The 26,857-nt window shown below is 42.0% G+C and overlaps 2 protein-coding genes across 4 annotated transcripts in view; one reads left to right on the forward strand and one right to left on the reverse strand.

The window, feature by feature from the left end:
* LOC108026777 (apoptosis-stimulating of p53 protein 1) overlaps window positions 1–17,227 on the reverse strand; it is a 36,695-nt gene extending 19,468 nt beyond the window's left edge. The window contains exons 1-2 of one of the 2 annotated variants that reach the window (XM_044091715.2): window positions 16,883–17,227; window positions 3,657–3,715 (exon numbers count right to left, since the gene is read on the reverse strand). In XM_044091715.2, the coding sequence (XP_043947650.1) occupies window positions 3,657–3,689 (33 nt within the window). In that variant the 5' untranslated portion in view covers window positions 3,690–3,715; window positions 16,883–17,227. Of the gene's footprint in view, window positions 1–3,656; window positions 3,716–16,882 lie in introns of those variants that run through there. The other variant, XM_044091714.2, reaches the window with a different exon arrangement.
* Window positions 17,228–23,039: 5,812 nt separating this feature from the next.
* Window positions 23,040–26,857, forward strand: part of LOC108026800 (GTP-binding protein RAD) — a 28,900-nt gene continuing 25,082 nt past the window's right edge. For both annotated transcript variants that reach the window (XM_017097961.3, XM_017097962.3), the window contains exon 1: window positions 23,040–23,558. The gene's annotated coding sequence lies outside the window, so the exon portion shown is untranslated. The remainder of the gene's footprint in view (window positions 23,559–26,857) is intronic.

Raw genomic sequence — 26,857 nt, forward strand, 5'->3', positions numbered from 1 at the left:
AGCTGTCTTTTTTCGCTTCTTCTTTTTTGCGGGGCTGCTTAGCTTGTTTCAGCTTAGCCAGCTGCCTGTGTGCGTGTGCATCAAATCATTGCCGACTTTTGTGCGCAAATATTTACGACAACTGGCAGCTGCTCATCCCCTACCGTGCACAGAGAACAAATTCGGCCACAAGCTGTCTAAATTAATTAAAAAACACTTGTCTGCTTTTGTTCAATTATTGTGTACTTTGTCCCATCGTTTTGTATGGCTTAAAGACATGCATTTTGTTTAAGCACCTGTTTAAACGTACAGTTTTCAGTCAAACGTCATTCGCCGGCTAAAAAATATAGCTAGAGCAGTTCGTCATAATAAATTGAAATCCAAACATTTACATTTAAAAGACTGTTAAGCATGTCAACTGCAATTAATGGTAAAATGTATTTTTCCATGAAAAACAACTTATTATACGTGTATGTTAATAACAAAAACGTCATTCGCCAGCTAAAAAAATATATCTGAAGCAGTAGTTATGAAGCTAAACGTTTACATAGGTTAAGCAAATCAACTGCAATTAAAGGTAATATTTACTTAAGTTAAAACAAACATTGTCATACGTGTCGTATGAGATAGATGGTCAAAAGTAACTGAGTTACTTGTGTAATGTTTAATTTGCAGTTTATATCACCACCAGGCAATTTTATAATGTTCAAAAAGGATACAAAATATAAGTTATACGGTCCCAACCCATCAAATTGTGGATTTTAACCAACGAAAAAACTAAGATTTTCTTTTAGAAATATACAAGCCAGAGAAACCGCTAACTACACGTCACTACTTTAAATAGCCATGGTAAATTTACCCATAACTTCTTTGGTGTACAGGTTGCTGGCACTTATTTTTTCCAGTGCGATGTCCCATTCGCCCGGTAAGAGGACACCGAAAAGAAACAAAAGCATGCGTCTAACATCTAACGACGACAACAACCTGTCACGCCAGCTGAGGTACAGCCGGGGGTTTGTTTGGGCCCGGGTACGGAAATGGGCACCGAGGTATGGCAATGGGCCCCTAGCAAGGTGCCCTGCAGAGAACGGGAGAATGAGAGCGGCAACAATGCGTCGGGGGTCAGCAGGAGGAGCCGGTAACCTGTGGAGAGTCATGAGATGAAGGTGGAGCAGGCGGTGCTCCACATGAGCTGACACTGGCAGGCGAACAGAGGCCCAGGGATCCCTGGCCGTAATGGCCTCTAAACAAAGGGCGTGCTTGTTTCGGCAACGGCTCACCCCTCAAGCCCATCAGCCCGCACCCCATCAGGCCATCAGCCATTCACCCAATGCCATGTGTACATTTGTCTTTTTGCAAATTAATTTATAAACACAATTGACATTGAGCCGGAATGTAAATATGCCGCTGAGAATGGTTGTTGCCCTGCATTAAAAATTCAAGTCCCACTCTGTCACATCTGCAAGCTCGCCACATGTGTGGGTGCGGAGTATCTGTGTGCGGGTGTGGAGTGTCTGTGTGTGCGTGACTCTCCTCCGTGTGTGTTTGTCTTTCGCCATGGCCTGGCATTTATATTTCCCTCCAGGAAACGGCAACAAAAGTTGCGAAATGCCAAGCTGACGTTGCACTTAAGGAAATGGGCCAACACAAATATTGCTGAAATAGAGGACATTCGGTGGGTGGCGCCGCTGAGGGAAATTCCAATATTAGTTATGACCTTCGAGTGCGGCCGCTTTTCGAATAAATAATTCAATATATGGCTAATTGTGTTGGGGCAACCATCACGATGCACATTTTCTAGTCGTCTTTCCTTGCAAAGTTGGACTTTCACAGTACTCAACTCTTGGCAAGATTTTATACTTTAAAATATGTATAAGTTTCGTATAATGACTTAGAAACTTTTTGAAGGGAAAGGTAATAATGAGTGAAAAAATAGTTCAATAATATAAAATAACATAATCTCAGTTTAAGTTAATTTTTTAAGCATAGTGTAGTTTGCAAGGTACCCAAATGGCTTTCAAAACTAAAACTACAACTTTTGAGAGGCGCAAAATTTTTAAACTCTTATTTATGGTTTGTTGGACAATTTTCTTAAACAACCCAGGGTTGAAGGCATTTACTAGTTACCCCCCGGAAATGTGTAGTATTTATTCTAGTGCTCGTATTTGGTACAGAAAAAAGACAAATTCGAAATTCCATTTGCGTGAACTTTTCTAAACGGTTATTAACTTTCCAACGAGTCTACCGAACCTTAATGCTTGTAAAAAGGAAACCAAATATAAAGTCAAGTCATTCGTATGTTTGCACCCAAAAGAATGGGTAAAAGTGCTTCGGCCAGAGACAAACCAAGCACTTTCAGCTGGAGAACCACGACAACAAGTTGTCGTTGACTTACAAACTGATTTGCAATTTTATAAAGAGCTTGGCTTTCACACAAAGGCTCCACGGAGAGGGTAAGGTGTATGTGGTAGGTTGCTTTTTGGTTCTATAGGCATGCACCGAAAGCGAAAGCACCGAAACAAAAGCCAAACCAAACTTTTGTTTGTCCTCTCATCGGGCAGAAAATTGCTGACTGACTTGGCTGAAATTTGTCGACCAGGCCTAAGCCACAGTGTCTCCCCTCGTCTGGTGACCTTTTTCGGCTGGCAAAAATTGTAAAACTCATTTACATAACAATTACCGCTTGACACGGCGAAGTTACCCACCCCGTGGCCACCCCGTACCCAAAACAAAACTCTGCATTGGGTAATACTTTGAAGTCGGGGCCACTATATATCTATTGTTTGTTGTTGTTACCCCGGTGTGGGGGCTCACATGTTGTCCCTTTCCGCTTGTCTCCGTCCCACTCCCCCGCTGGTGGCGCCACCTGCCGGCTCTTGCGGGACTGACATTTTATTTAGATTGCTTTGCATTTTCAACTTTTCTCCGTTTTCCAACCGCCAACTGCGTGCAGTTTTTGTTACACACGAAAAAATATTAAATTATAAGACAAATACTTAATACTTAATAACAGAACTAAAGTTGACACAATTTCCTGTGCTTATAAAATAAAATACAAGATTAAACAAATATATTATGGGGTGTCTCACAAATCACTAAGGATTTAAAACTACTTGCAAAAGCCTAAAAGTATGCAATAAGATATTTTAAATTCAGAAGCACAATGAATTCGTTTAGAAGCGCGACTATCTTTTATTCACTGCATACATTTTGACACTTAAAAATAGTTTAAGGTAGTTTAAAGCCTTAGTGATTTACATTTAAAAGTGGTTTTATATTCGAAGTGATTTAAATGGCATGACAAAAATGTATCTAATGATTTTCTTTATGCAATTTATTTTTCATATTTACAAACCATTATGAATACTTTTAATGGAAGTTTAATTTAACAAATGTTTACTTAAGTTTTAGCAGTGCCATTTAATTTCAATTATTTTTTCTGTGCATGCGACTAGACTTTCCCTGGCCATAAAAACTGGTTGGCTTTGGGTTCCCCCGCACTTCACTTTCATTATGTGTCAGTTGCATTGTCTTGACTTTTTCGCATATATTTCCCCGGTTTTTCCGGCCCCAGTGGATTTTTATGTTCGTGATGCGGTTCCGCCTCTGTTTTACGGTGGTTATGTGACACAGGGAGCCCCGCTGAACTCTAGACACTGATTAGCCGAAGCACTTACAATTTCATCCAAAGTGTTCGTCGGCTCCTTCATACCATGACGTTAGAGATTCATCCAATCTGCCGGCGAGAGAAAGCAAACAAAGGAGAAGTCAGAATCAGCAAACAGGCAAACAAATAATCATTAAATATCAGATGTACAAATGGGGGAGGTGATGTTTTGAGGGGCGTCGATATACAAGTGTCTGCAGCCGAGAAGGTGGGCAACTCCTGCCTGAACCTGAGTGTGTGACTTTGGAAAATATATTTAACGAAACCAGACAAACAGACAATTTAAATTTGTATTTTCAACAATTTTTTGTGGCTTCTTCTTCTCTGCTGTTGGCACCATTCCCTTGCCAGGGGAATATAAACCAATGAAGGCTTTGGCCAACAATGAAATACATTGAGAAAATTTGGTTCCTTTCCTTGTTACAAGTTGTTACCCATTTAAAAATAAATCGAGTTACCTTATCCTCGTCTGAATATTAAATACCTTAAACATTTTTGTTGCTTGTAAATTTCTTTTAAGTTATTAAATTCTTACAGAACTTAATCTTGTTTTTAACCAATTTTAAAGGTTCAGCTATCGAGAAATATAAAATTATTCTTAAACAACTTACATTTGTTCTGAACGTACCCCAAATACCTTGAGAATAGCCGCGTTTTTAAAGGTCTTTAAAAAATAAGTTTTGTCTTTGAATTGAGTTCCAGTTAAAATGAGATTTTATGAAAAGAATGGCTAATATATTTTGCTCACGCCTGAAAAGAGTACTATCCGTTTCGACACGATAAAACTGAGTTTTTTAAAGGGAGACGGAAGTGGGAGGTTAGGAGGTTTGCGGTTGCCAACAATGCTAACCCACTGAGACTTGCTCACACTCCTACCCTCCCATACGAGCATATATCTATACAAAAGGCAGCCTTATCAATTTCGAGCATTTTGGCGTAAAAATATTAAAAAAATAATTTGCCATTCTCCATGCAACATACGAGTATATGCGGTATAGATAGGGCGCGGAGAAAGAGGGCTCAATGCCCAATTCCTTTCAACGCACCCATCTCTTATTCAACGCAAATTCACTCTTTTTATGTGACTTATTTAGTCCAACAATGAGGAAAAAGCGACGGACACAAGGGCGAAGGGGAAGTCGAGTTCATTCTTATTAAAATCATGACACACACAGCAGAGCTCGCAGTCATTTGCATTTTCCTACCAAGACTCCTCGGCTCGGCCTAGAAATTTTTCCTTCTTCTGTTTCCTAAGTTGATTGCCACATAAATTTCGTGTAATCTAATAAAATTTGAATTGTCGTCGACTCCAGCCGTAGGCCCGAATGTGAAACAAGAACTGGCAGCCGCAAAAGGCAGGAACGCAAGCCATCTTCAATAAGTACTATTAAGAAATAGAACTGTAGGGGAGACAATATCTAATTTAAATTAAATATCTTGTGTTTATGAAAAAATACAAGAATAAACAAATATATTATGGGGTGCCTCGCAATTCACTAGGGATTTAAAATTACTTTTAAGTGGTTAAAAGTATGCAATAATATATTTTATCTACTATCGACTATCTTTTATTCACTGCAAACTTTTAGACACATAAAAAAAGTTTAAGGTAATTTTAAGGCCTTAGTGATTGACATTTAAAGGTAATTTTATATTCGCAGTGATTTAAATGGCATTTCCAAAAATGTATCTAATGATTTTCTTTATGAATACTTTCAATGAAAGTTTAAAACAAACACATTCTCATAAATATCTACCTTATTGGTGATTAAGTGATGGGTTTTTATTAAATTACAAACAAATATTTTAATCGTGTCTCGAATTCCCCTCACGCTGGCATCTCTGGCAAAAATCGCAATCCTGTTTGAAATGCTGATGGAGTTTCAACTTTGAACGGGCGATAAGCTAATCAAATTAATTCAACTTAAAAACTTGGCAAGGGAATTTGCAACAAATTAATGTTATTTCATGGCTTCTTAAACTTGACACTGCGGTAACTACCAGCTAGCGAACAGCCCCCGTTCGCCCCTTTGTGAGCTCACTTCAAAGTAATTCATTTCTGATTGGAAGTTTCCTGTCAGCAATTTTACTTTTTCCTCCGCAGCCACTCGCTCGCTTTTCACTTTCCAATTTTTTGTGTGAGCGAAAAGTTTTCTGCATGGCTTAAAGTGGAAGCGTTTATGGATGGATGTGTGTTGAGTTCGAGCGAGCTTGAGTTTCCACACACTTCCCCCCACGAACAATAAACTTGGAAAAATATATAGTCCTCAGATGGCGGAGAGAACATTTTCCAGTTTGTTGATCGGAATCTCCGGGGGGCCCAGATCGAAGAGTTCCCTTCCTGAAACCCCACATCCAGGGTATTTGTAGGCAAATTGCCCGCATTTTGTTGGCCCCTTGAGTGCGAGTATCTGCTAGGTTATTTGTAAACTTTTTCTGTTGATACTTTGCAACTGGGGGAGCGCCAAAGTTAATCTCGGTTAGACAAAGTTCTCGGCTCTCTGTTTTGGTTAAAGGCATTTGATTGATTTTCGCCTCTCCTGCAGCTCGGATTGAGTTTGAAAGGCAAATAGTTCAGTTCAGGGCGAGCATCGCCCGCCTCACAGCTCCAAACGGTTCTGAATGCCACCCCGGAATTCGATAGCCGAATGTTTTTTGCATTCGCTCGCAACACCTTTTCCAGCGCCATAAACAGAACGTGTCAAATGCACGAAAATCAAAGTTCTCCCATAACCAGCCAAATAAAAATGCGAGGGTGGTGAATACACGGCTGCAGGTAGCTCTGCACCTGAACATATCAGCAGAAACCAGCAAAAACCAAGTAAATCGAACCAAACTAAATTGGCTATGTAGGAATTTCTTTAGTGAAACGGAGACAAATTCAGCAGGGATTCGATCAAACAAATAGTCAAAGAAAGTGGAATTGCCAAATAAAAAATGCATTTGTAAAAAACGTTTTAAAATTAGGTAACCCTGTAAGCGGCCCACAAATTAAATAGTTATGTGGCATAAGTCCTAGCAATTATGTCCAATGTCTCCCTGTACCTTAAGTTTAAACTTTTAGTAACAGTGTACAAATAAATAAATGTGGCAAAAAACTTTTACAAATAAAATAATCATAAACGATGCAAGCAATTTAACACAATAGAGAAACAATAAGTTATAAAACGAATAATTTTGAACAAGTTAGTCTGATATATATTCCAATTATATATTCTTTAATATATTCAAATTATATAAAAAATTCCTTTGGCATTATTCACCCAAAATCATCGACAATTTGAGAATAAAAATCAAGGAAAATCTATAGACTAGACATTTTACGAATCCATCCCATCGAGAAAAAATTCAACGTTTTATCCAGGGCTTGGCATTTTAGTAAGCCACTTTGCCAAATGAAGTTAGCCATATCATTTAGAAACGCCAAACACGTTTTGATTGCCCCAATACGGCACAGCATTTAATGCAATTATCGATTCGGCAGTGAATATACATTTGGGACACAGGTAAACACACATTCCATGCAAATCCCGCGAGATTGTTTACCCTAAAACAACAGAACCGATCCCGGCCGCATTTAAATGCCTTGCAAAAGCGTCAAAACAGCAAAACAATTTCAATAAATGTGTAATTTACAACTGTTTTAATTATTCGCTGAAAGGGGAAGGATGCATTTTGGTGGCAGCAAACAATAAGCGATGTGGATATTGATTGGAGAAGCGTGAACCCATTCGAAAAGGCCAATGTGCGCTGTTTGCGGGTCGAGAATTTCGTTTGGTTTCGGTTTCGGGTTTCGACTCATTTGCGACTTTTTCATTTAGCCGGTTTCTGGTCTCTGTGGCATCATATCCCGGACCCACTTCCACATCCGCTCGTCAGGGTTTTACATAAATTAGGGCAGAACTGCAAAATGCAATTTTAATGAGAATTAATCTTTCAGGCCTAAGTGTGGCAAATTGAATTTGCGAAATTTGCGGTGGGCTGGGACTGGGGGGCAAATGGAAAATGGAACAATAGACATGCTCCAGTTCTTGTTGTTGTCACAGTTGTTGTGGTTGTTGCCTGTTTGCCAAGTGCCACAGGGGCAAATGCTCTATCCACACACACAATATGGCCAACGAATGCACACGAGTGGGAATTTGGCAAATGCACAGCATGAGCGCGAAAACAACACCTGCAGGCTGCAAACTAATTAAAATCGCTATGGCCATTTCGATGAGGCGCCAGCCTTTAAATCATACGGCGAAAATTGCCCAAAATTGCGATATAAAATCTACAAATGGCCTTTTTGAAAGTTTAATTACCTACAGAAACGGAGTTCACAAAAAGCCATTGAAAGGAAATCATCGAAAAACTTCTCAATAGATAAAGAGGTATCGAATATCATTTTTAAATAGTATTGTTTTTTAAAACAAGCTGTACTTCCTGCTTAAAAAAGATTCCAACTATGAAAAATAATTTTGGACTCTTAGATTCAAGTTCGTGAGGTTTGCTTGCCACCCATAACATAAGATAATTGCAAATTATTGACCTCGGCCGCCTCCTCTGTCATATTTGCAACTTCAGCTTTGTCCGAAATAATTGCCTAACCAGCTAAACAGGCCAATTGCAACATTAGACACTTTGCCAACTAATTATCTTTAGTGCAGGCAAGATCATCAGCTCGTGTGGGGGCAGCACGACATCACGTTCTGTCTTGATAAGGCTCTGTGCCCATGTATTCGTATCTGCATCTGTGTCTGCGATTGATATCTGTATCTTGACTGGCTATCTGTTGGCCACAAAGAGTCTTACGCTTGGCCAAGCAACAATCGGAATCATCCGGCGGGGGAGGAAAAAGGGGCTCATCTCACTTATTTGCGTGTTGAGCCTGTGGTTAGGGCAACAAAACGCCAGAAATGGCAGCGGGAAGGTAATTAGCAGTCACCTCAATGTGGCAATCATTTGTGCTAAGCACTTCGAGGCGCCGTCATTAAGACAGGACTCAATCCTGGGCCTAAAGGACCACAAATTATGGCAGTCTGTGGCGTTCCGAATGAGTTGGTTTTCGGCGTTAGGGGGCCGGGATTCCGCTTGAACGGGGCTCATAAATCAATAGCCATCGACAGCTTTGTCAATGAATCGGCGGATGATTGAATGAGCATACGCCAGCGCGTCCATCACGGCGTATACGCAACGCTTGGATTACCCCGAAGGTCATCAGTAAGTGGCTGGCTGCCAAAGAAGACGCTTTTCTGTTTGAACGCGCCTCGCATTCAAAAGCAATTTTCGGGCTGAGAAACCCCTCTCGGAAAAGCATTTTCGCTGCCCGAATTCCTGCCCACATTTTGCGGCAATTGGTTCAATTACTCGAGCTCAGGCATCGATTTGGTTTATTAAAAAGAGCCAAAGGCCCAGACAAAGTCGCTGGAACAAAAAGAAAACCCGAAAACTACGGCCATTCACTGCCTGGCATTTTCGCATGGCCAGCAAATTCGGCGGAAAACATTTTCAATTTAATTAAACAAAAACAAAAGCAGAAAAATGTTGTTTCGAGCAAACTTTCTATGTACTTATGGGGGATTACGGATGTTGAAAAAGGGATGATGGCATGATGATGGCAGCCCCGAAATGTGTGCTGGCCATCTTCAAATAGTTATGCAAAAACTGTTGGCGAATGAAAATGAAATTTGTTGAATATGGGAAAGGCAACTTTGTGGATACACAATGGTCAACATATAAATATACAACTCCCTGTGCTGTTTAATTGCCCTGATAAACGTGGAATGATAAAGACCTACAGATAAAAGTCATGAAAACGAAACAATTTGAATTTCATTCCTGGAAAGTTTTGCTAAGCGATGAATACAATGCCAGTTTAATTGCAATATAATTGCAGAATGGTAGCTTAATTGCTGGGAGTTTTCAGTTTGTTTATTATTTATGAGCATTTTGTAGAGCCACCTAAATGTTTTATTAATTCGAATGCATATTTATATTCGGTTCCAACCCATTAGGCAGTAAATTTGTTTGCATTCTTAAATGTTTTATTAATTTTAATGCATATTTTTAACAGGCAACCTCAGTGCTGCTCATACATTTTACCTGCTCCCTCCAAATCATTAGGCAGTAAATTGCTCTCAAATTACGAGTATTCCACTTCTAATCCGATAGTAAATTATCCTGGAATATGCTTGTGCAAATGGCACACTAGAAACAGGCTACCCACCACACATTTGTAGGCCCCTTGCACCTTCACTCCGCTCCGACATTAGCTGACAATAAAATATGTAAATGGCTGCCGAATAAATCGCAGCAACTTCTGACACGCCAAAAGAGGAGGAAAACGAGGTTTTCGGGGCTTTTTGGGGGTTTTGGAGGGCTTTGGACGGGGTTTTGGGGTGGTAAGCGGAGATCGGGCTGGCAGACAAGAGTCAAACAAGCAGAAACCGAGCGACATTTTCGTAATGCGAAAAGGTAACAGACGAAATCCATCAGTCCATAACGAAAGTCCCCTCCTGTATGAGTGTGCGTGGATTCCGACCACCCTGCCCGCCCCCCACAAACTACCGCCCCAAATGATGAGTTGCGATTACACACATAAATACGCAATTCGCTTAAGTACGCTTGCCAGGGGCGTGGGGCGGGGATGGCTGAGGAGGGGTCGCGGAAGAGTTGCGGTCCGTTTCCGCCATGTGCGTCATGGGCCGGCTTCTGTTACCACTTATCCACACGGCCACTCGCACAATTGCGGTTAAGTCGAAAGTGATATTGTTATGTTACTATCTGTGCCAGCTCTTGAAAAAGTCATACAAACTGGGCTATTCGAAAGCATTCCGCAGAGTAAGAGAGTTCACCAAATTCTTTAAAAGCGATCAATGCTTATGCTTGGTTTACAATAATATTTAAAGTAATAGAATATTTTTAGCTTAACACGGGGACGGGAAAATGAACCTTAGTTTCAATCAATTTTTTTTTATAATTATTTTATTAGTTTTAGGTGTTTTCCTGATTATACAGATTTATTTTCATTAAAGGTACATTTGAACGTAATATCCATGTTGTTTTTGATTGCCTTGTCAATATTTCCTTTTTATTAAGTGTCATGACATAAAAACCATCTTATACAAATTAAGATAAAATATATAGAATAATAAACATAATATTTGAAATGCTTTTTGTATTTAAACATGATAATAAACAAAATATTTGATGTGCCTTATGAAAAAACGTTGATTTTTTCTAAATCGATTTTTTCCTATTTACGCAGTGGTTTTTAAGGCCTTTCCATTTTGCATCACTATTCGTTCGCCGGCAGCTGTATTTATTAGCAATTCGATGTGGAAAAGCGCCGTTACACACACCCCGACAGACAGCCAACACACCCCAACCACCCACACACGGACTCGCACACAACAATGGCAACAATAATGCGAATTGATGAAGCGTGAAGGATTTCGGAGGCAATTTTCAGGAGAGGATTGCGCCTGCATATCATCACTGTGCACACGCACAGATTAGGCTGGGTCGAGGGCAGAGCCCCTCCGGAAGGCGCGGCACACTTATCACATGTGAACATCACTGAACGCAGCCCCAAAGGATTAAGTACCCGCCTCGTTGGCACTTCCTTTGTTTGCCCTCCATTGGGCGCCATCGTCCTGCGGGCATTGTTTTAATTTTAAATTACAATTACGTTTTAATGATATTTAAATTGGCATCGAAGTAAATCACGCCTGAATGGGCAAGGAAATTAATAATGCGATAATAAAGGAAGCGAAGTGGACAATCTATCAGGGAGGCAGAGGCCTTTCAATGCGATATGACATGCCAATTAATTGGGGAATGTATGCTTTTCGGGCGGTAATTTAATGGAATTTATCAGAAATAAGTACCAAAACAAAACCACCTAATTGAATTTATGTAATGCTTTTCTAACATTCTGCGAACCAGTATTTATTCACTTTATCGCCCTACCAAAAACTGCAAGGCAAACGAATAATTCAAATGAAAAGGTTAACCAAAATGGCGTAAAATAATAAAAATAAAATGCGAAAGAGAACCGCAACGAGCAAAACTCAATTGCGGCAAAATAACTAAAATTGCTTTGTCAGGGCAAAAGAGAATTTTCCATCAGGGGAGGGCGGTAAATATTCAGCCTCCGCCCCCGGAACACAAAAAAGGGGCGTGGCAGAAAGCCAAACACTTTGAACAGCACATGTGTGTGCGCCGTGTCGCTGGATAATTCAGACACAAAAAACTTTGATTCTATATGCAAACAATAAGGGAAGCCGGCAAAAAGGGAAGATTTGCATGCGGAGAGGAGCCGAATGGGGTTGTGTGTCAAATAAACATATTTGGCCCACATCCTTGCTGAAGCAGGGAGAGGGGCAGGGAAGCGAAGGCATATTTCCACCTCTTCGGAAGGCAGTTGGCGGGCATAAAATATCTGCAAAGCGCATTTAAGCCGCGCCACACAATAAAAATAAATAAAGAAAGGCAGCGAACAAAAAGCGCACCGAGACCCAACGATTTTGGCGGAAGGGGAAGTGGGAAATGAGTGGTCGGTGGGTGGGCTGTAAGCTTTGAGCGGTGGGCGGTGGACCAGGTAGCACATGCAAGCCAAAAACATAATAATAATAAATATTCAGTTCAGTTCAGTGTTCAGTTTCCGTTTTATTCAACCTCAGAGATAGGGAACTGCAGGGTATAGCCGGAAATGCAAAACATTGCGGAGACAAAATTACTTGTAAGACAATACGATAAAATATTTTAAAAAGTACAATAGAAAATCACAGATATACTGGTTGTGTTAAAGTTTAAGTATCTCAAAGATAAATATACTTCACATCTAAACAAGTAGATGGTAAAATTCTGGGTAATTGTCATATTGACAAAAGCTTAGATAAAAAAAATCCCCATAAATACATTTTACCTCATTAAAGGGTATTTTTTAAGGAATCCTCTCGCTTCATTTGCAGAGATTTTTTGCACTGAGCTCGCATGAATGAAAATGCGATATGAATGAATAAAACCCGAACTACAGCGAATGAAAAAAGTGCTTCGCCCACATGTGTACATGAAAATGCAGTGAGAGTGTAGATGTGTGCGTGAAAGGGGCGAGAAAGCGGCGGCGGAATTCAAGGAAAGGGAAAGTGAACATGGAGGGGGAGGTAGGAGGTAGGGGCAAGGAGATGGCAGGGAGGCATCCGCCCGCAAGTAAGTAAACCAAATCCGAATGAACAGGGATTTGCATTCATAAAATATATCGCATGTGGGCAGAGCGGAGACATCCCTGCTTATCCGCCCTTTTCGGTGTCTCCCCTCCCTCTCCCTCTCCCTCTCCCGCACCCTATGCCCGTCTCTTTCTCACCCCTACACCCGTCTCTTTCGCCGGCAGAGCCTGCAGGTATTGCTAGTCCGCAAATGGAGGTCATGAGTGTGTGTGCGCGCCCATCTTTGTGTGTGTTTCTGTGCAAATTATGCAAATCGCAAGCATGAAAAACAAATATTAAACTTTTCACGAGGAAAAAAGATTCAAAAATTAAATAAAATTTCACAAAAGACATAAAAACCAAACGGTTGCCCCCACACGCACACAGAGCCAACCGCACACAGTGACACATAAGCGGGTTGCCTTTGCCTGCATGACAAACGCGGCAGTGGGGAACCCTTCCGGAGGCGTGGCAAGGACACAGATCCCACACACACAGTCTTGCTTCCCTAAGGTGATTGTTTTGGCAAATGGAATCGAATTGAGAGGCAAATGCCTTCGACAACTAAACTTTATGCCTTTTTCGGGCTTATCCCGAACTTTTGCTCTCTAACTTTGAAAGTGGGACGTGAATGGAAGAGTAAGGGATTACATTTGGATAAAAATAGTACTATAGAAATTTCTATACACTTGCCCATTCAGGTCATTTCAGACTTTGTTGGTATATTGTTCCAATAAAACATCAACTTTTTAAGGTGTTTTGGGGTAGTTCTCCCAATAAAGTTCGGAAATACCATAGAATGGCTATAAGCACTACATAGGTTACTCCTCCGACTCAAAGTTTCTATAATGATAGCCCCCATCATATAAGAGCGGGTGGCTTAGCGAGGCTTGACTGTACACTGAGAGGGGTCCCGCGTAATGATTGTACTTACACATGTATGCATGACCTACCATTACCCTGCCATCTGTAAATCCTGGTTCTCCGCCGCCCCCAGATCCGCCTGACGAAAGTTGGCAACTCACTCGAAAAAGCTGAAGCAAACAAACAAACGCAAATTTGGATCTCTCCCGGTTTTTTGCTTGTGAAAAGCGCGCGTGGACAATAGTGTGCACGGGCGGGGGGATGTGGCAGCGAGGGGGGGTGGGTTGGAAAGGGGTGCGGCTTGCGTTTAGGGCGCGGCTGTCTGCACGTGTGTTCGAGCGCTGGAGCAACTAGTTGTGGGCCGGGCCCATTTCATTTCGGGCCGGCCAAAAAGCGTCGCAAAAATCTCTAGGCACGCAGCTGGCTGTGAGCACCCCCTGACGACACCCTTGAAAGCCCGAAAGCCCCTCTCGAGAGTCAGAAGCGTTAAATAAAATCCCGTACGCTTCGTTTGGACGTGAAACAAACACGTTTCCCCCGCCACCACCCACGCTCTAACAGTGCTGCCCCAGTGAAATGCGAAACAAATTAGAAAATAGGTTTGTCAACATCAGTCAGCCGGTTTCGAAACTCAAAATGTGGGCGCACATGGCACGCCCGGCGAAAAGTTGGGCCTCACTCGTAGTTTCCAGGGAGGACTTGCAGTGCGCTTCATATGCAGAAATGTTGTGCCAAGCGTAAAATTGGCTGGCAGCATTGTTTGAGGAATACCTGACGTGTTTGCTTTGAAAAAGGTGGTTTGTGGTTCTAAACCATGTTACCGAAACTCAGCAGAACACCTCTGCAGAATACAGACAGTATTAATTAACTTGAACTTGAAAACTAATACAACCATCTAAACCATCCATTTAAACTCTTATACACCTCCATAAATCCAGTAAATCCGCACTTAATCGCACAGTAGCAAGTAAAATATCCTTGACCCCAAATTTAGACGAACCAAAAGGAAGCCAGACTAACTCAACTGCCCGTTCGCCCGAGAAAATGTTGCAAATGGCTTGTCAATCAAGTCGAGTTCATTAAACGGTTGGCAACGCTCTCGGCGTCATAAGCGTTACACGCACTCGGCCAAAACGGAGCGTGATAAATGTTTGAAACAAAAGTGTTACTGACCTCACGTTACACGTAAAAAACGTGCAGGTTCGAAAACGCATACTCTTCTTTTTTCGGGGGTGCGGGCGCGAGGGAGACAGCCATATGTCAAAGAGAGAGAGGGATAATGAGGCACAGAGCGAGACGGGTGGCAAAGGTGAAGGGGATAGAGATAGCCAGTTTGGGGCCTCTGAGTTCGACGTTTGTCGGCCTCGCTTCACTTTTCACACTTTTCGTTTTCGTTGCGTTGGAATTTCTAAATCCCAAACTGCCAGATAGAACGGGCGAGAGAGATGGGTGCGCGCGGCGGAGGGCGACGGGGACAGGGGCTGGCATTCCTGGTTGCCAAGGCAACAAAATCAAGCCAACAGCGATCGCTGGAATGCAGCAGCTACAACAACCACAAAACAAGGCTTGAAACTAAAAAAAAACTGGCTTTGTGCCTTTATACAACGTTTTGTTGTTGCTGCTTGTTGGCTGCACAGAGAAAAATGCGGGAAAACTGTTTACGTATTTTCCATTTCGAAATGCATCTTTTATTTCTTGCCTAAGAAATATTATAACTTTTATTTAATTTATTGTTTAAAATCACTGTCCAGATCTGTTTTTAAACCATTAAAAATTTAACTTGACTAAGAGTGCTTTCTTTCTATCTATAATTTATTTATTTATTTCGGTTACCATTTTAAGATTTTAATATTTAGATAAAGGTGAAGAAATCTATGATCAAAAACGTTTACAAATACTAAATAAATTATTAAACTACATCTTTATGATAGGGCAATTAAAAACTATATGGAGCAACATCATCTACACAATTAAACTTTCCAAACTTTAAATGATTTTAATTGGTTTTAACTTTTTTTTTAGAAGTTCATAAGGTATTTCTGTTTAGGTTGGACTTGGTTAAAAAAGTTTTATATATTCATTGGTGACTATATTAAGAAAACGTCTAAAACGAAGATCTTAGAGATCTTAAAGTTCCTTATAACTCAAAAATAACTTAAACTAAATGCCTATATATCTTTTGCAGCGACAGATAGTCAATCCGCATCTAGTAAATACGGACACTCGGCTTTTTCGCTGTGTGCTTTTAGTGGGGGGAACACGTTTAAAAGCGATCGAAAGAGGTGAGTGGGGGGGGGGGGGCGGGGGAGGTTGAGGGGAATCTGTTGACTTGGCTTTTCAATTGGAAATGGACTTGGGGCCTGAGAATGTGAGAATGGGCCTGGCTTCGAACCGCTGGGCGCAGTTGTGTGGGTTTTCGGGGATGCTTTTGTGGACGGATTGTGCGGATCGGTCTTTGCTGGCCGTGTTTGCCTGTGCTTGGCTGGGCTGAAAAATGCTAAACCGGAATGTGGCTCATTCAGTGAAAAGAGCATAACAACGATCGCCGTAGTCGCAGCCGCAACATGATCATGATCGCGATGACGATGACGGCGACGATCGAAAGCCAAGCGCTGCTGGAATATCGTCGTAACTTGAGGCCGGCAATCTAAGCGCTGGCTTGGTCGTTGTTGCTTGTTTTTCTGGTTTGCCAATTGCGCCAGATTTGCGTTTTTTCCTCTTGTTGTGTTCTGCGATGTTCTCGGTTTTATTTTTGTAGTTTCGAAAAAATGTCGCCAGTGGATCAGGGGAAAACAGAGCGTGTACAGTTGCAGCATCATGCGACCGGGCAGATCGGGCAGGAAGAAACTGGAGGCCAGCCAGGCGCTCCTCCCCCTTTTCGGGAAATTCCCACCACCCCGTGGCTGGAAAAAAGAATCACGTTTGTACCGTTTTGTACTGATTCTTCTATGCCCTCTTCTCATTGTCATTATCTGGTCTTTCTCTTTCCACCTCGCCGTTTTCAAGTGCAATTTTGAAATGCCACACACACACTCGAACTCTTACCTGCACACACAGATACTCGTGCTCATTAAACATTTTTTCTGTTGAATAATTTTCTTTTTTGAGCTGGGCACGGGGCGGGGGAGGGGTGCTGCGGTGCTGGGGTAGAAAGAAAAGAAAAACTTCAAGTTCACCTCACCTTGTCTGCACCTTGCGCTGCTTCTGCCGCCTCTCTCGTTGTTGCTGCTTACTTAGCCGCTGTTTAATTGCACCTTAAAGTGAATTAATCACCTTTTACACTGCCGCTGCTGCTTCACCCCTCGCCTCTCGTATCACGCAACTTTTTTGCATACTTTTAACTGGCTTTCTTCATTCAATTCACATAGCTTCCTCGCCTTTGTAATTAATTGAATATACACTCAAACACTGACACAGGCACTCACTCGCCGAGCAGGCACTCCACTCACACACGTACGCAGGGGAGGGAGCGGGACGGGCGCGCGGCTTTCCTTTCAGTGGGGGAAAACACGTCTGTCGACAGGTAAACGCGCTGAGCAACTGACGCCGCTCTTCCAGCGGCTTCGCCTGGCCTTTGGGCCGCGCTCAGCGCCATGAGCCCTCTCTCCCGACGATCTCCCACACCAGCCAGCCGTCTCTTTCGCGCCGCTCCAGCTGGCATCCCGCTTGCACCTGCGCACTTGTTGCGGTGGTGGCGATCCGGCCAAAATACGTTACGAAGCACCGTTTGAATTTTACCTGTGACGCGCACGAGAAGAGGCAGTCAGAGCGCTCACCTGGAGAGCAAGAAACTCCCCGAATAGGTGAGAGAGAGGGAGAGCAAGAGAAAAAGTCCCGGGAGAGATCCGCTTACCTGTGCTCACCTGCACTGCAAAAAATAATGAGATTCTTTCCGGTAAAACAAATTAGTTCAGCTTACATATAGAAATGCTCTTAATATATTTTACCATTCTTAGACTAATGACTAATCTATGATCGGTGATTTAATTTCCTTGATTACGCATTATTTATAATTGTCTCTTTTATGACAAAGAAAAATAAGCTACAACTTTGAAAACAGAGTTTATTTAATTTTTGTTATTTTGAGAAACCTAAATTCGAGACACTGAAGTATTGAATTTTTTCACATCTCTCTGTTCGTTGTTTGAAATTTCCTCGGTGTATCGTTATCTCTCCAGCCGTCTCGACACAGGTTGTGTGCTCGGAAATTAGCTCGTGAGTCGCGACAATAAAGTGCTTACCTCGTTTTCCAAATATTATTATGGTTGTCTGTCTGATACATATAGGGGTTGCCATGGTGCAAAAACAATGGGCGTAGCCATGACATTACAGGAGTTAAGTAGCTAAAATAGTTATTTTAATTGACAACAATAGTCTTTTAAGATTTCAAACTCCAATGCTTGAGACCTATATTGCAAAGGCGAAATTTCCATAGATCTTTTTAAACTTGCTTGCGAACTTCTTTCCCTTTTCTTCTCCTATTTTGTCTTCTTTCTTTTTAAGCTTTGTCATTCTTATAAGGCATAGAGCATGCAATATTTTTGAATTCTGGCGCCATTTGTTCTGCCTCTTCCGCGGATATGCCAGTGGCAGCGCTGACAATTTCAAAATATGGTTCAGGTCCAGACTTTGAGCACTGACTATAAGATTTAGCCCAACTCGTGTCTCCACTAAGAACACTTCCCCTTTTTTAGATCTCTGAAAGTAACAGTTGATTTGCTCTGTTAAGATGGCTGCTGGGAATATTCAAGGCTCAGGACTTGTTGTTAAAAGGATTTTGGAATACTAAGTTTTATAAATTCACCTGATGTGTATATATGCATTTACCTTTTCCTAAAATGATTTCAAAAATTCTAACTGTGTCCTAAAAACCCTGGCAAATCTTTAACAGAAATTTTTAAAATATCATGCCAGGCCAGGGGGCGCTTTTCTACATAAAAAACACGTACGTGTAAAAACAAATCAGTGCTCTCACAACTTATTAAGCCAAAACAATACCTATGCAAAAGATTTAAAAATAAAAGTTACAATTTTATTAAAACATGTAAGCCAAATTTCGGCAAACTAAAATTAAAAGTACATAGGAAAGACAGTACTAGGTTTTTTCTGGAATTCATACAATTTATTGAAATAAACCTTTTATAAACTCAAATAAATATTCTCAGAACTTGAAGGATAGGTTCAATAATGAACCAATTTAAAATCCGCTCAAATAACAAAGACGATTAATTCCAGAATCCCTATAAAACCATTCTGTGCGATAATTGGCAGAAAAGAAAGCAATAAGCGAAATCCTCGCCCAGCCCCACCACTTCCTTCCCTTCTTTTATTTTCTTTCCCGCCAAAAAGTTGCATAAATCTGTGAAATTACCCAAACACTCGAAAGCTTGGCACAGACGGTTGAGTAATGCCCGCGATTTGCACGGGGCGAGGTGAACAGGAAAATGGCAAAATGAGGGCGGGAAATGCTGAGGGAAAAGTTAACCGCAGAGCGTAAATTTTCGGCGGCGGAGAATACGTCATAAAAACGATTTAACAACCGAATAAGCAACCGCAATAGCAGAATGACAATGTCCCCTTTCTCCGCCCCTTCCACTTTCTCCAACCCCCCACTTGCTTTCTCCAGTCCCGCCCTTTTCGCAACGGAAATGAAGCCGACGAGGCGCGTAAAACAAAAAGCGAGAGGCGAGGCACAGAAATACCTTTCGGGCGATCAGGACCGTATAATTTTTCATGGGCTCTGCTCGGGTTTACGCTCCAAACCTCAAATAGAGTATCTATCTGCTCGGCAATGATTCTCTAGAGAAACATCTTACACTTTGTCTTTGACGGCTTCCGTCAGCCAACTGCTTTTTTATAGCCTATCAACGAACGTCTAATGCCGGCAATTAAAATAAACGACAGACGAGCCAAGCCAAAGCCAAGGCCTTGGGCCATCCCTTCCTGAACGCCCGCTCATCTCTGGTCCCTCCAAAGGATTTTCAGATGGATCGGAGGAAAAACGCCTTCAAGCTGCTAGAAAATGTGCGTTTAATGAAATTTTTATTCAATCAGCGCAGCAACTTTTATGGCAACACACATACACAGGGCGCCGGAGAGGGATGATTCGAACCTGTTGAGTTTATGATAAAGTGGCTGCCCATCCTTTTACCCCGATCCCTCCCAGAACCGTGCGAAGTGCCCTGCTTTTACAGCCTCCATTTATCTTTCACTTTGCGCCACGCAACGCGTCGAGTGGAAGCTGGAAGGGATTCCCCCGACCGCGATGATGTTTGCTTAGTGGCGGATATGGAAATGGGCGTAGTTGGGAGGTATGGCTAGATGGGAGCGGTGGAAAAATATAGCCCACTGAGACAGCTATTAGCTGGGCCCTGCTTAGCAAGTATCACGCTGTGAGATATGCACATAAAACTGTTTAGAAATACATAAATATTTTAAGGTCACTCCGTAAGACGTAGAAAGTTTATGTAACAGGTCATATATGACATAAAAGGATATAATGGTTTGATATTGAGAGATACTTTTATCTTTTGTGTTCTTAATTATAGCTGAATATTCTCAAGTTTTTCTGTAAATACATTAACCTTCTTACAAATCATGGTAAATGATGTTATGAAAGCATATACATGTTTTCAACTCAGTCCGTTTTTATCGTGCCAATCTTAATTGATGTGTCCTAGAAACCGTCTTAAAGCTTAATTTCCCTCTCCCATAATACACTGATTTCGAATGGAAATGACCAGACCGAAGAGAAGCTCATGAATATCATTAGCAACAGCTTCATTCGGGGACACCAGCCCACATGGTTTTTCTCGTCTCCCCTCGAAGCTCCTTATTATACACTTACCCACAGCCTTGGGCTGCAATTAAGCGTTTGCGGTGCGGCAAGTTGGGCAAATTGTAGCCGAAAAAACAAGCTCAAAGCGACCACAAGGCCCCAGCAGACAGCTGAGGAAAGTTCCCTTCCGCTCCATTCCACTTGCCCCACCTTCCCGCCGACAGGTGTGCGCATTTCATTTGCATAGATTAGCTAGATTAAAGCGGAAGGCGCAAGATACAGATACGGAGTAGGATATTCGGTGGCAAGTCGCCACTTGGCAGCAACACCAAAAGTATGGATGCGCGGTGTCAATCCAGCGCTTTGTGGGTTAATTAAAAAGTTTTTCGAAATAAATTAACATAAATTCTCGTTTGCCGGCAAATCCGCGAAATGAATTTCCTTCTAATTGACCAACACCTGAGGGCCTGCCGGCTTTTACCCTCCGTCAAGAGCAACAATTGGCCTTTAAGGGAGCTTTAAACCCTTTTGTGGGTCACCACCAACTCTGCGTTGCCCGCTTTTTATCTGCCAAATATTGATCGCATTAGTGAAAAGGCGGGAAACCGCACGGCACTCGTTGGGGCGCTGGGCTCGGTGGGCGAGGCCCGTCTGTTCGAGTTCAGGTTTTGCCCATGTGGGTCAAGTAAATCAATTGACAGCTCTCCGAACTTGAGCGAGGACAAAAGGCAATCCATACGTTTCGTGAGCGCTTCGCCGTGTGGGAGTGCCACCTGGTTGCCTCTATAAATAAATCATGGCTTATGATAATATGCCGCACAAGCACACCCTCTGTTGATAAGATATAGGCCAACGTTTTCAACCACGTGGCAGGAGACACGAAGCAGACCAAAAACAGGCAGTCATTACACTATAACTAGATACTTCTGAGATAGCTATCTCAGAAAAAATATAGGACATGAAAAGGTCCCTAAAAGTATGAAACTATTTATTTCAAATCCAAAAGTGTGATTGAAACATTATTTTATCACTGCATATTTATAGGCACTTTAAAAAATTATTTTAAAATTATTGTGATTCTAATCTAATCTAATTCATCTAAAAGATGAATCCAAAATAATATTTTTTTATCTACAAGATACTGCTTCTTCATTTAAAAGTATAATTACTACTGTTCTTCTAGCACAAACTTCACCCACGAGAGCCATAACACTCAGTTCAAAGGCCGTCACCATTCGGCTTCATTCAAGGACTGTGAGTGAATTTTCTCCAAGCTTTAACCTTTTCCCACTTTCTCTTCTCACTCCGTCGTACGACTTCTTCGTTCACTCAATCATCATAAAACCTGACAAATTGTAACGTTCCAAAAAGTATAACGAACCCTTTCCCATATGCGACCTCCGTGGCATTTGTTTGCGTTGGGTGAAATTGTTTGCGGTCTGTCCGACGGGTTTCGCTGAAGATTAATTGCATTTCGCAGATGCAGCAGGTGCCTTTGCTGTTGTTATTTTTGGCAATTGCACTTCCTGCATTTGCCAAAAGTGTTTGTTCATTTAGGTAATGGCAAATCGAGTCGGGGTGAACAGCACAGAAGTGTTTCAGGCCACAACTATTCCCCTTAGAACTATTCGGATGAGAAATTGGAGCACTTTATCAGTTGAAATAGGGGCTACACGAAAACGAATAATGATAAAAGATTTATTGCAGTATTCTAGAATTTGATTCTAGATCATTCCGCATTTAAATTTATTTAAGAAAGAAATGGTTACATTTTTTGTTTTTACTTATGGGTTGCTAAATGTATTAGAAATTGAAAGGTAATAAATGTTTCTCCATAAATTATGCGTTTTCCATTTAATTTCTTGGTTTAAACATTTATACATTACCATTTTATAGCTCCGTTTTAATTTATTTGTTAATTCTTTCTGTGCAAACAAGAAAATATATTGGGAAATAAAGCATGTACATGAGCAACGGGTAAAACCCCACGTCCTCTACCGAAATCGAAACATTAATAAAATGCCGAATAATGCTCGTCACAAATTCTAAATATTGCCCGGCAGTCAGCGCTTCTGATCATAAAAGAACCGACGGAAAGCACGCGCAATAAACAATGTCGATAGAACCGAAACAGAATCAGAACCAAAACAAAGGAAACGCCAGAGAAAGGGTCGAAAAATAGATGTAAACGTTGCAATCCTTAAAGCGCCTTCGCCGCCCCATTGCCACCCACTTCTCACCCACTTGCCACCCGACTTTCACCTCTCCACTCGCTTTCTCCACCATCCCTATGCTCCATTGATGGAACACACAAAACAAAGTCAGCAGAGACAGCAGAAGATAAACAAAGCAAAGTCGTAGAGGAAAAATACAAACAGCACAAATGGTGGGGAAATCAGGCGCGGGGAGTCGGGGGGCGCAGGGCAAGTGCAGGGAAAAGCTAACGGTGACGTGGCAGAGCTTTTCCGTGACGTCACAGTTGAAAGCGCCGACACCAAGAGCCAGACCACACCGAACCGTGGCGAACCGAACCGAAATCGCTTCAAACACTCGTCGGCGCTCGCACGGATCGGACGTGAAAAGCGGTTGGAAAATCGCCAGGCGCTCAGCGTATCGCTTCGTTTTGAGTTCGGAAAACCCGCGTTTGGAAAACCCCAGAGCACGGAAATATTCGAAATAATATACACTGACCATTAGACGGAAAATGTGTATCTGCGGTTGAAATACACAGGTTTTACGATGGAAAATATCCAACAAAACGTAATAGTTTTGTGCGTTTTGGTTTCGGTTTCGGCTTCACTTCACATTATCTAAAAATATCGAAAGCAAGGAAAACAAGGAAAAAGAAAGTGAACAAGTGCAAAAATTATCTCGCTTTATATACGGAAAGTGGGCCGCCGGCGCTGTTTTTTATTTTTCTAAGAGAAATTATCGATCAAATACATAAGTAGTGTCCCCCAGCCCAGAGAGCATAACTTTCTGGATGGATGTTCGGGTTCGTTGACCAAGCAGAAACGAGGACTCCGCCGTCTCCCACCTGAGGGGATAGTCAAAGGTGCCAACAGGCCGAAGGAGAAAGGTTTGTTTTGATTAATTAAATTGCCTAATTGCAGTGTCGTGACCCAAATAGATATGTAACCACGGGAAAATTGGGAAACCCTGTACCCACAGCGAAAGTGTCGTGTGCCCTGGCACTTTTCGCGTTTCCGGCAGCCGTTCGATTTGTTTACTTAGTCCCCAGAGCCACTTCCCTTCCCCGTTTTCATTTTTGCCACAGGACAATCAATTCCCGAAAAGAAAAAACCCAAATCACTCATACGCCACGTCGGCCCCTGCATTAAACATTAAACATTCAGCATTCAACGCCAAGAAGTCAGCAGGCTCCATCCCAGTTTACGGTCTGCCTTTTCGAAATGGTTGATTTGAGAGCGAATTCTTTGGGGTGCCATAAAGTACTTGCTCGGGGGCCGAGGGGCCTGCGGGAAATTGCCAAATAACAATCAATTCGGGCAGTGTAGCAAAAGATAAATGGATTTCCAACTGCATAAGGCAATGCAAGAACACATAAAAATAAAATAAAATAAATTTAATCAGAAGTCATAGAGTGGGTTTGGCAAAGGCTGGGGGAATGTTTGCGATAATCGAGCAGTAAAAACTCCGTTGGGACAAGCGAAGCCTTTAAATGGAAAAATAAATTCAAAGGAAAGCCCTGGGGAAAGTGGGGAAAACAACCGAGAAACTCATGGGAGAAATGTACGAGTATAGCGAAAGTGTATCTTAAAGGGCAAGCTAAACCACCTTATCTTTAAATGTAGGTGGACAACTTAAATGAAATACTGGCCAACAAATGTGAAAATAATTAAAGGGGTATGCAGTTAATTTAAAAATTACCATTGCGCTTTGTAAATCCAGTCATGATAATTGCATTTCCCAGATATTAAATTTCCTATTTGCCTTTTTTACCCTACACTTTCATGTTTGTGTAGACCACCATTCGGTTTTTCTCCTACAGAAACATTTGTTTCTATAGACAAACAACAGATTACATTTGCGTTATAGCCGAATTAAGCGAGTGAATCAGATATCATTAGACTTCTGGTCACTTGCAATCAGCGAAAACAGGCGAAACTGGCCAGGGCAAACAAAGGGCAGCCGTTGCGGGCAATCATTAGCGATACAAATCGCCACGGCAATTCCCCAGAGATCTGGGCCCTAATCGGGGCAGTCCATGACCACAGTTCCAATCGAGGGGCGGAGGCGGAGTTCAGAGGGCACGCAGCAGTGGCAAAGCAAACGTAGCTGCAGTGCGGCATTCTGATTTCAATTCCCCGATTTTCCGGCGTGTGTGCGTCGATGCCCATGCACTCTGGCCCGGGGCCAATTAAACTAAAGTGTCTGGCTCCGCTGGCACGCGACTTTCTGGCCACGCCCCGCCACCGCCCCCAGGATCCATACAGGATAAAATAGAATGGCATAGGATGGAGCCACAAGCACACCCGCATACGGATGCAACCAGAGGCCAGGACTGCTTTTATGGCAAATCAAATTAACAACTAATTCCATTAGAGTTTTAGCAAGAGAACAGCCACCACTAATTGGCAGAGAAGGTGCAGGGGAGCAGTATCTGGGCACAGCCGAAATGGATTGGCCAGATTGCTCTGGCCCCTGGGCCAAGAGTATATTCTCCAAATTCAATTAAAACCTGCACCGACTACATCATCGGGTAGGACAGTAAGTGGAGAGCCTGGCAACAAAGCGGAGATCCTGAAAGCGCTTTGGCCTGCACTTGGCAGCAGGAACATCAGAGGCACAAGCCCGTGACCAAGGTTGAGCACGGTTTTTCGGCCAGGTCGCGGCGCTGTCCACCCCCCTATCTACGCCCCCCACTTAGCCCCCTGAAGTGTTGTCACCCCTGTCATTGCTCTTTGGGCTTTTTACACACGGGAAAGCCAGGAACATGACAGGCCCGTGTACCCCGGCTGCACTGGGTGGAGAGGGGTAGTCTTGAAAGGGAAATACACTCATTAACTGCCTACATTAAAACAAAAATTCGCCAGATTATAGTAGAATAAAAAACAAAATAAATAAGTAAATAATACTCTTATAAAATTAATGAGCATTGACCTTAAACTTTCACATTATTAACTATCCCTATAAATAAAATAAATTTTAATTGACTTCGCATATCCATATTTATATACTTTTATTCTAATTTTTTCTGTTTGCAACCCTTCAAATGAATATTAAATGTTAAAAACCGATTCCTGGAGGTTTTTCCCTGTGCACAACTCCCATTTTACTGGAGCACAAAACGTGACTGGGCCCCGAGCCAGTGACAATTGCCCGGCAAACTAGAGAGGAAGCCAAGTGCCGGGGGGCCGTGAAGTGGGACACATTTCCGCTGCATAACTCCTTCTCAGCCAGTCACAACTAACGAAAATATTTATGCACACACTTAAAATGCTTCCAGCAACCAGAAGCAGCCCAAACTGAAACCCGAACCCAACCCAAACCCAAACACCAACCAAGCAAACAAACAAACAGCAGTTCAAATGCGAATAAATTCCTGGCTGGCTCAGCTTAACTTTTTATCCATTTTTCTGTGTATTTCCCTGGAGGCAGCCAGGCGCCCCTGCACCACTTTCCCAGCTCACTTTGATGGACATTGGTTCTTCCAGCAGGACATCCCCTTTCCCCGTCCTCGGGGACCATAATTGCAACTGTCTGGGTCAGCAATGTCCATGCAAATGGCATGACACAAAGAGTCTGAAAATCAGATAGATGGGTAACTAAGAAGGAAGTTGCAATTGATTCCAGTCGAACAGTTCCGAGGGAAATCGGTGGAGCAGAAGGAAAATGGTGTTCGTGGAGAGGTTGGTCAATTTGATTCGATCTTGATAAGGTTATTCGTAGCGAATTAAGGAGAGATTAGCCAAATGTATAACAAATAATAGTACCTATTATGCAGAAGTATTATTATTAATAATTAATAATTACGTTGCGCATCCGTAAAAAATTGAGTATCCAAAATTATTTGGAATCCCAAGTTACTATATATATATTTAAAATTAGATAGATGGAGAACTAAAAAGGATATTGGAGTTGATTCCAGTTAAACAGTTGCAAGGGATATTGGTGGAGTAGGAGAGAGTTAGTTGAAAGGTTGGGTAATTTGAATCTATCTTGATCAGATATATATAATTCAGAGGTATTAGCCGAATTTCATTACAGTCATTATAACAAAGAATATAATACCTTTTATAAAACTGCATTGCCTTTTGTACCTTTTCTTGGCCACGCGTATCCTTAAAATTACGTATCACAAGTTATTTGTGTCTTTCAAACTGGGAAAATCCAATTCCTACAATAAAATCGAAC

The sequence above is a fragment of the Drosophila biarmipes genome, chromosome 2R (genome assembly GCF_025231255.1).
Source record: "Drosophila biarmipes strain raj3 chromosome 2R, RU_DBia_V1.1, whole genome shotgun sequence".
Lineage (NCBI taxonomy): Eukaryota > Metazoa > Arthropoda > Insecta > Diptera > Drosophilidae > Drosophila > Drosophila biarmipes.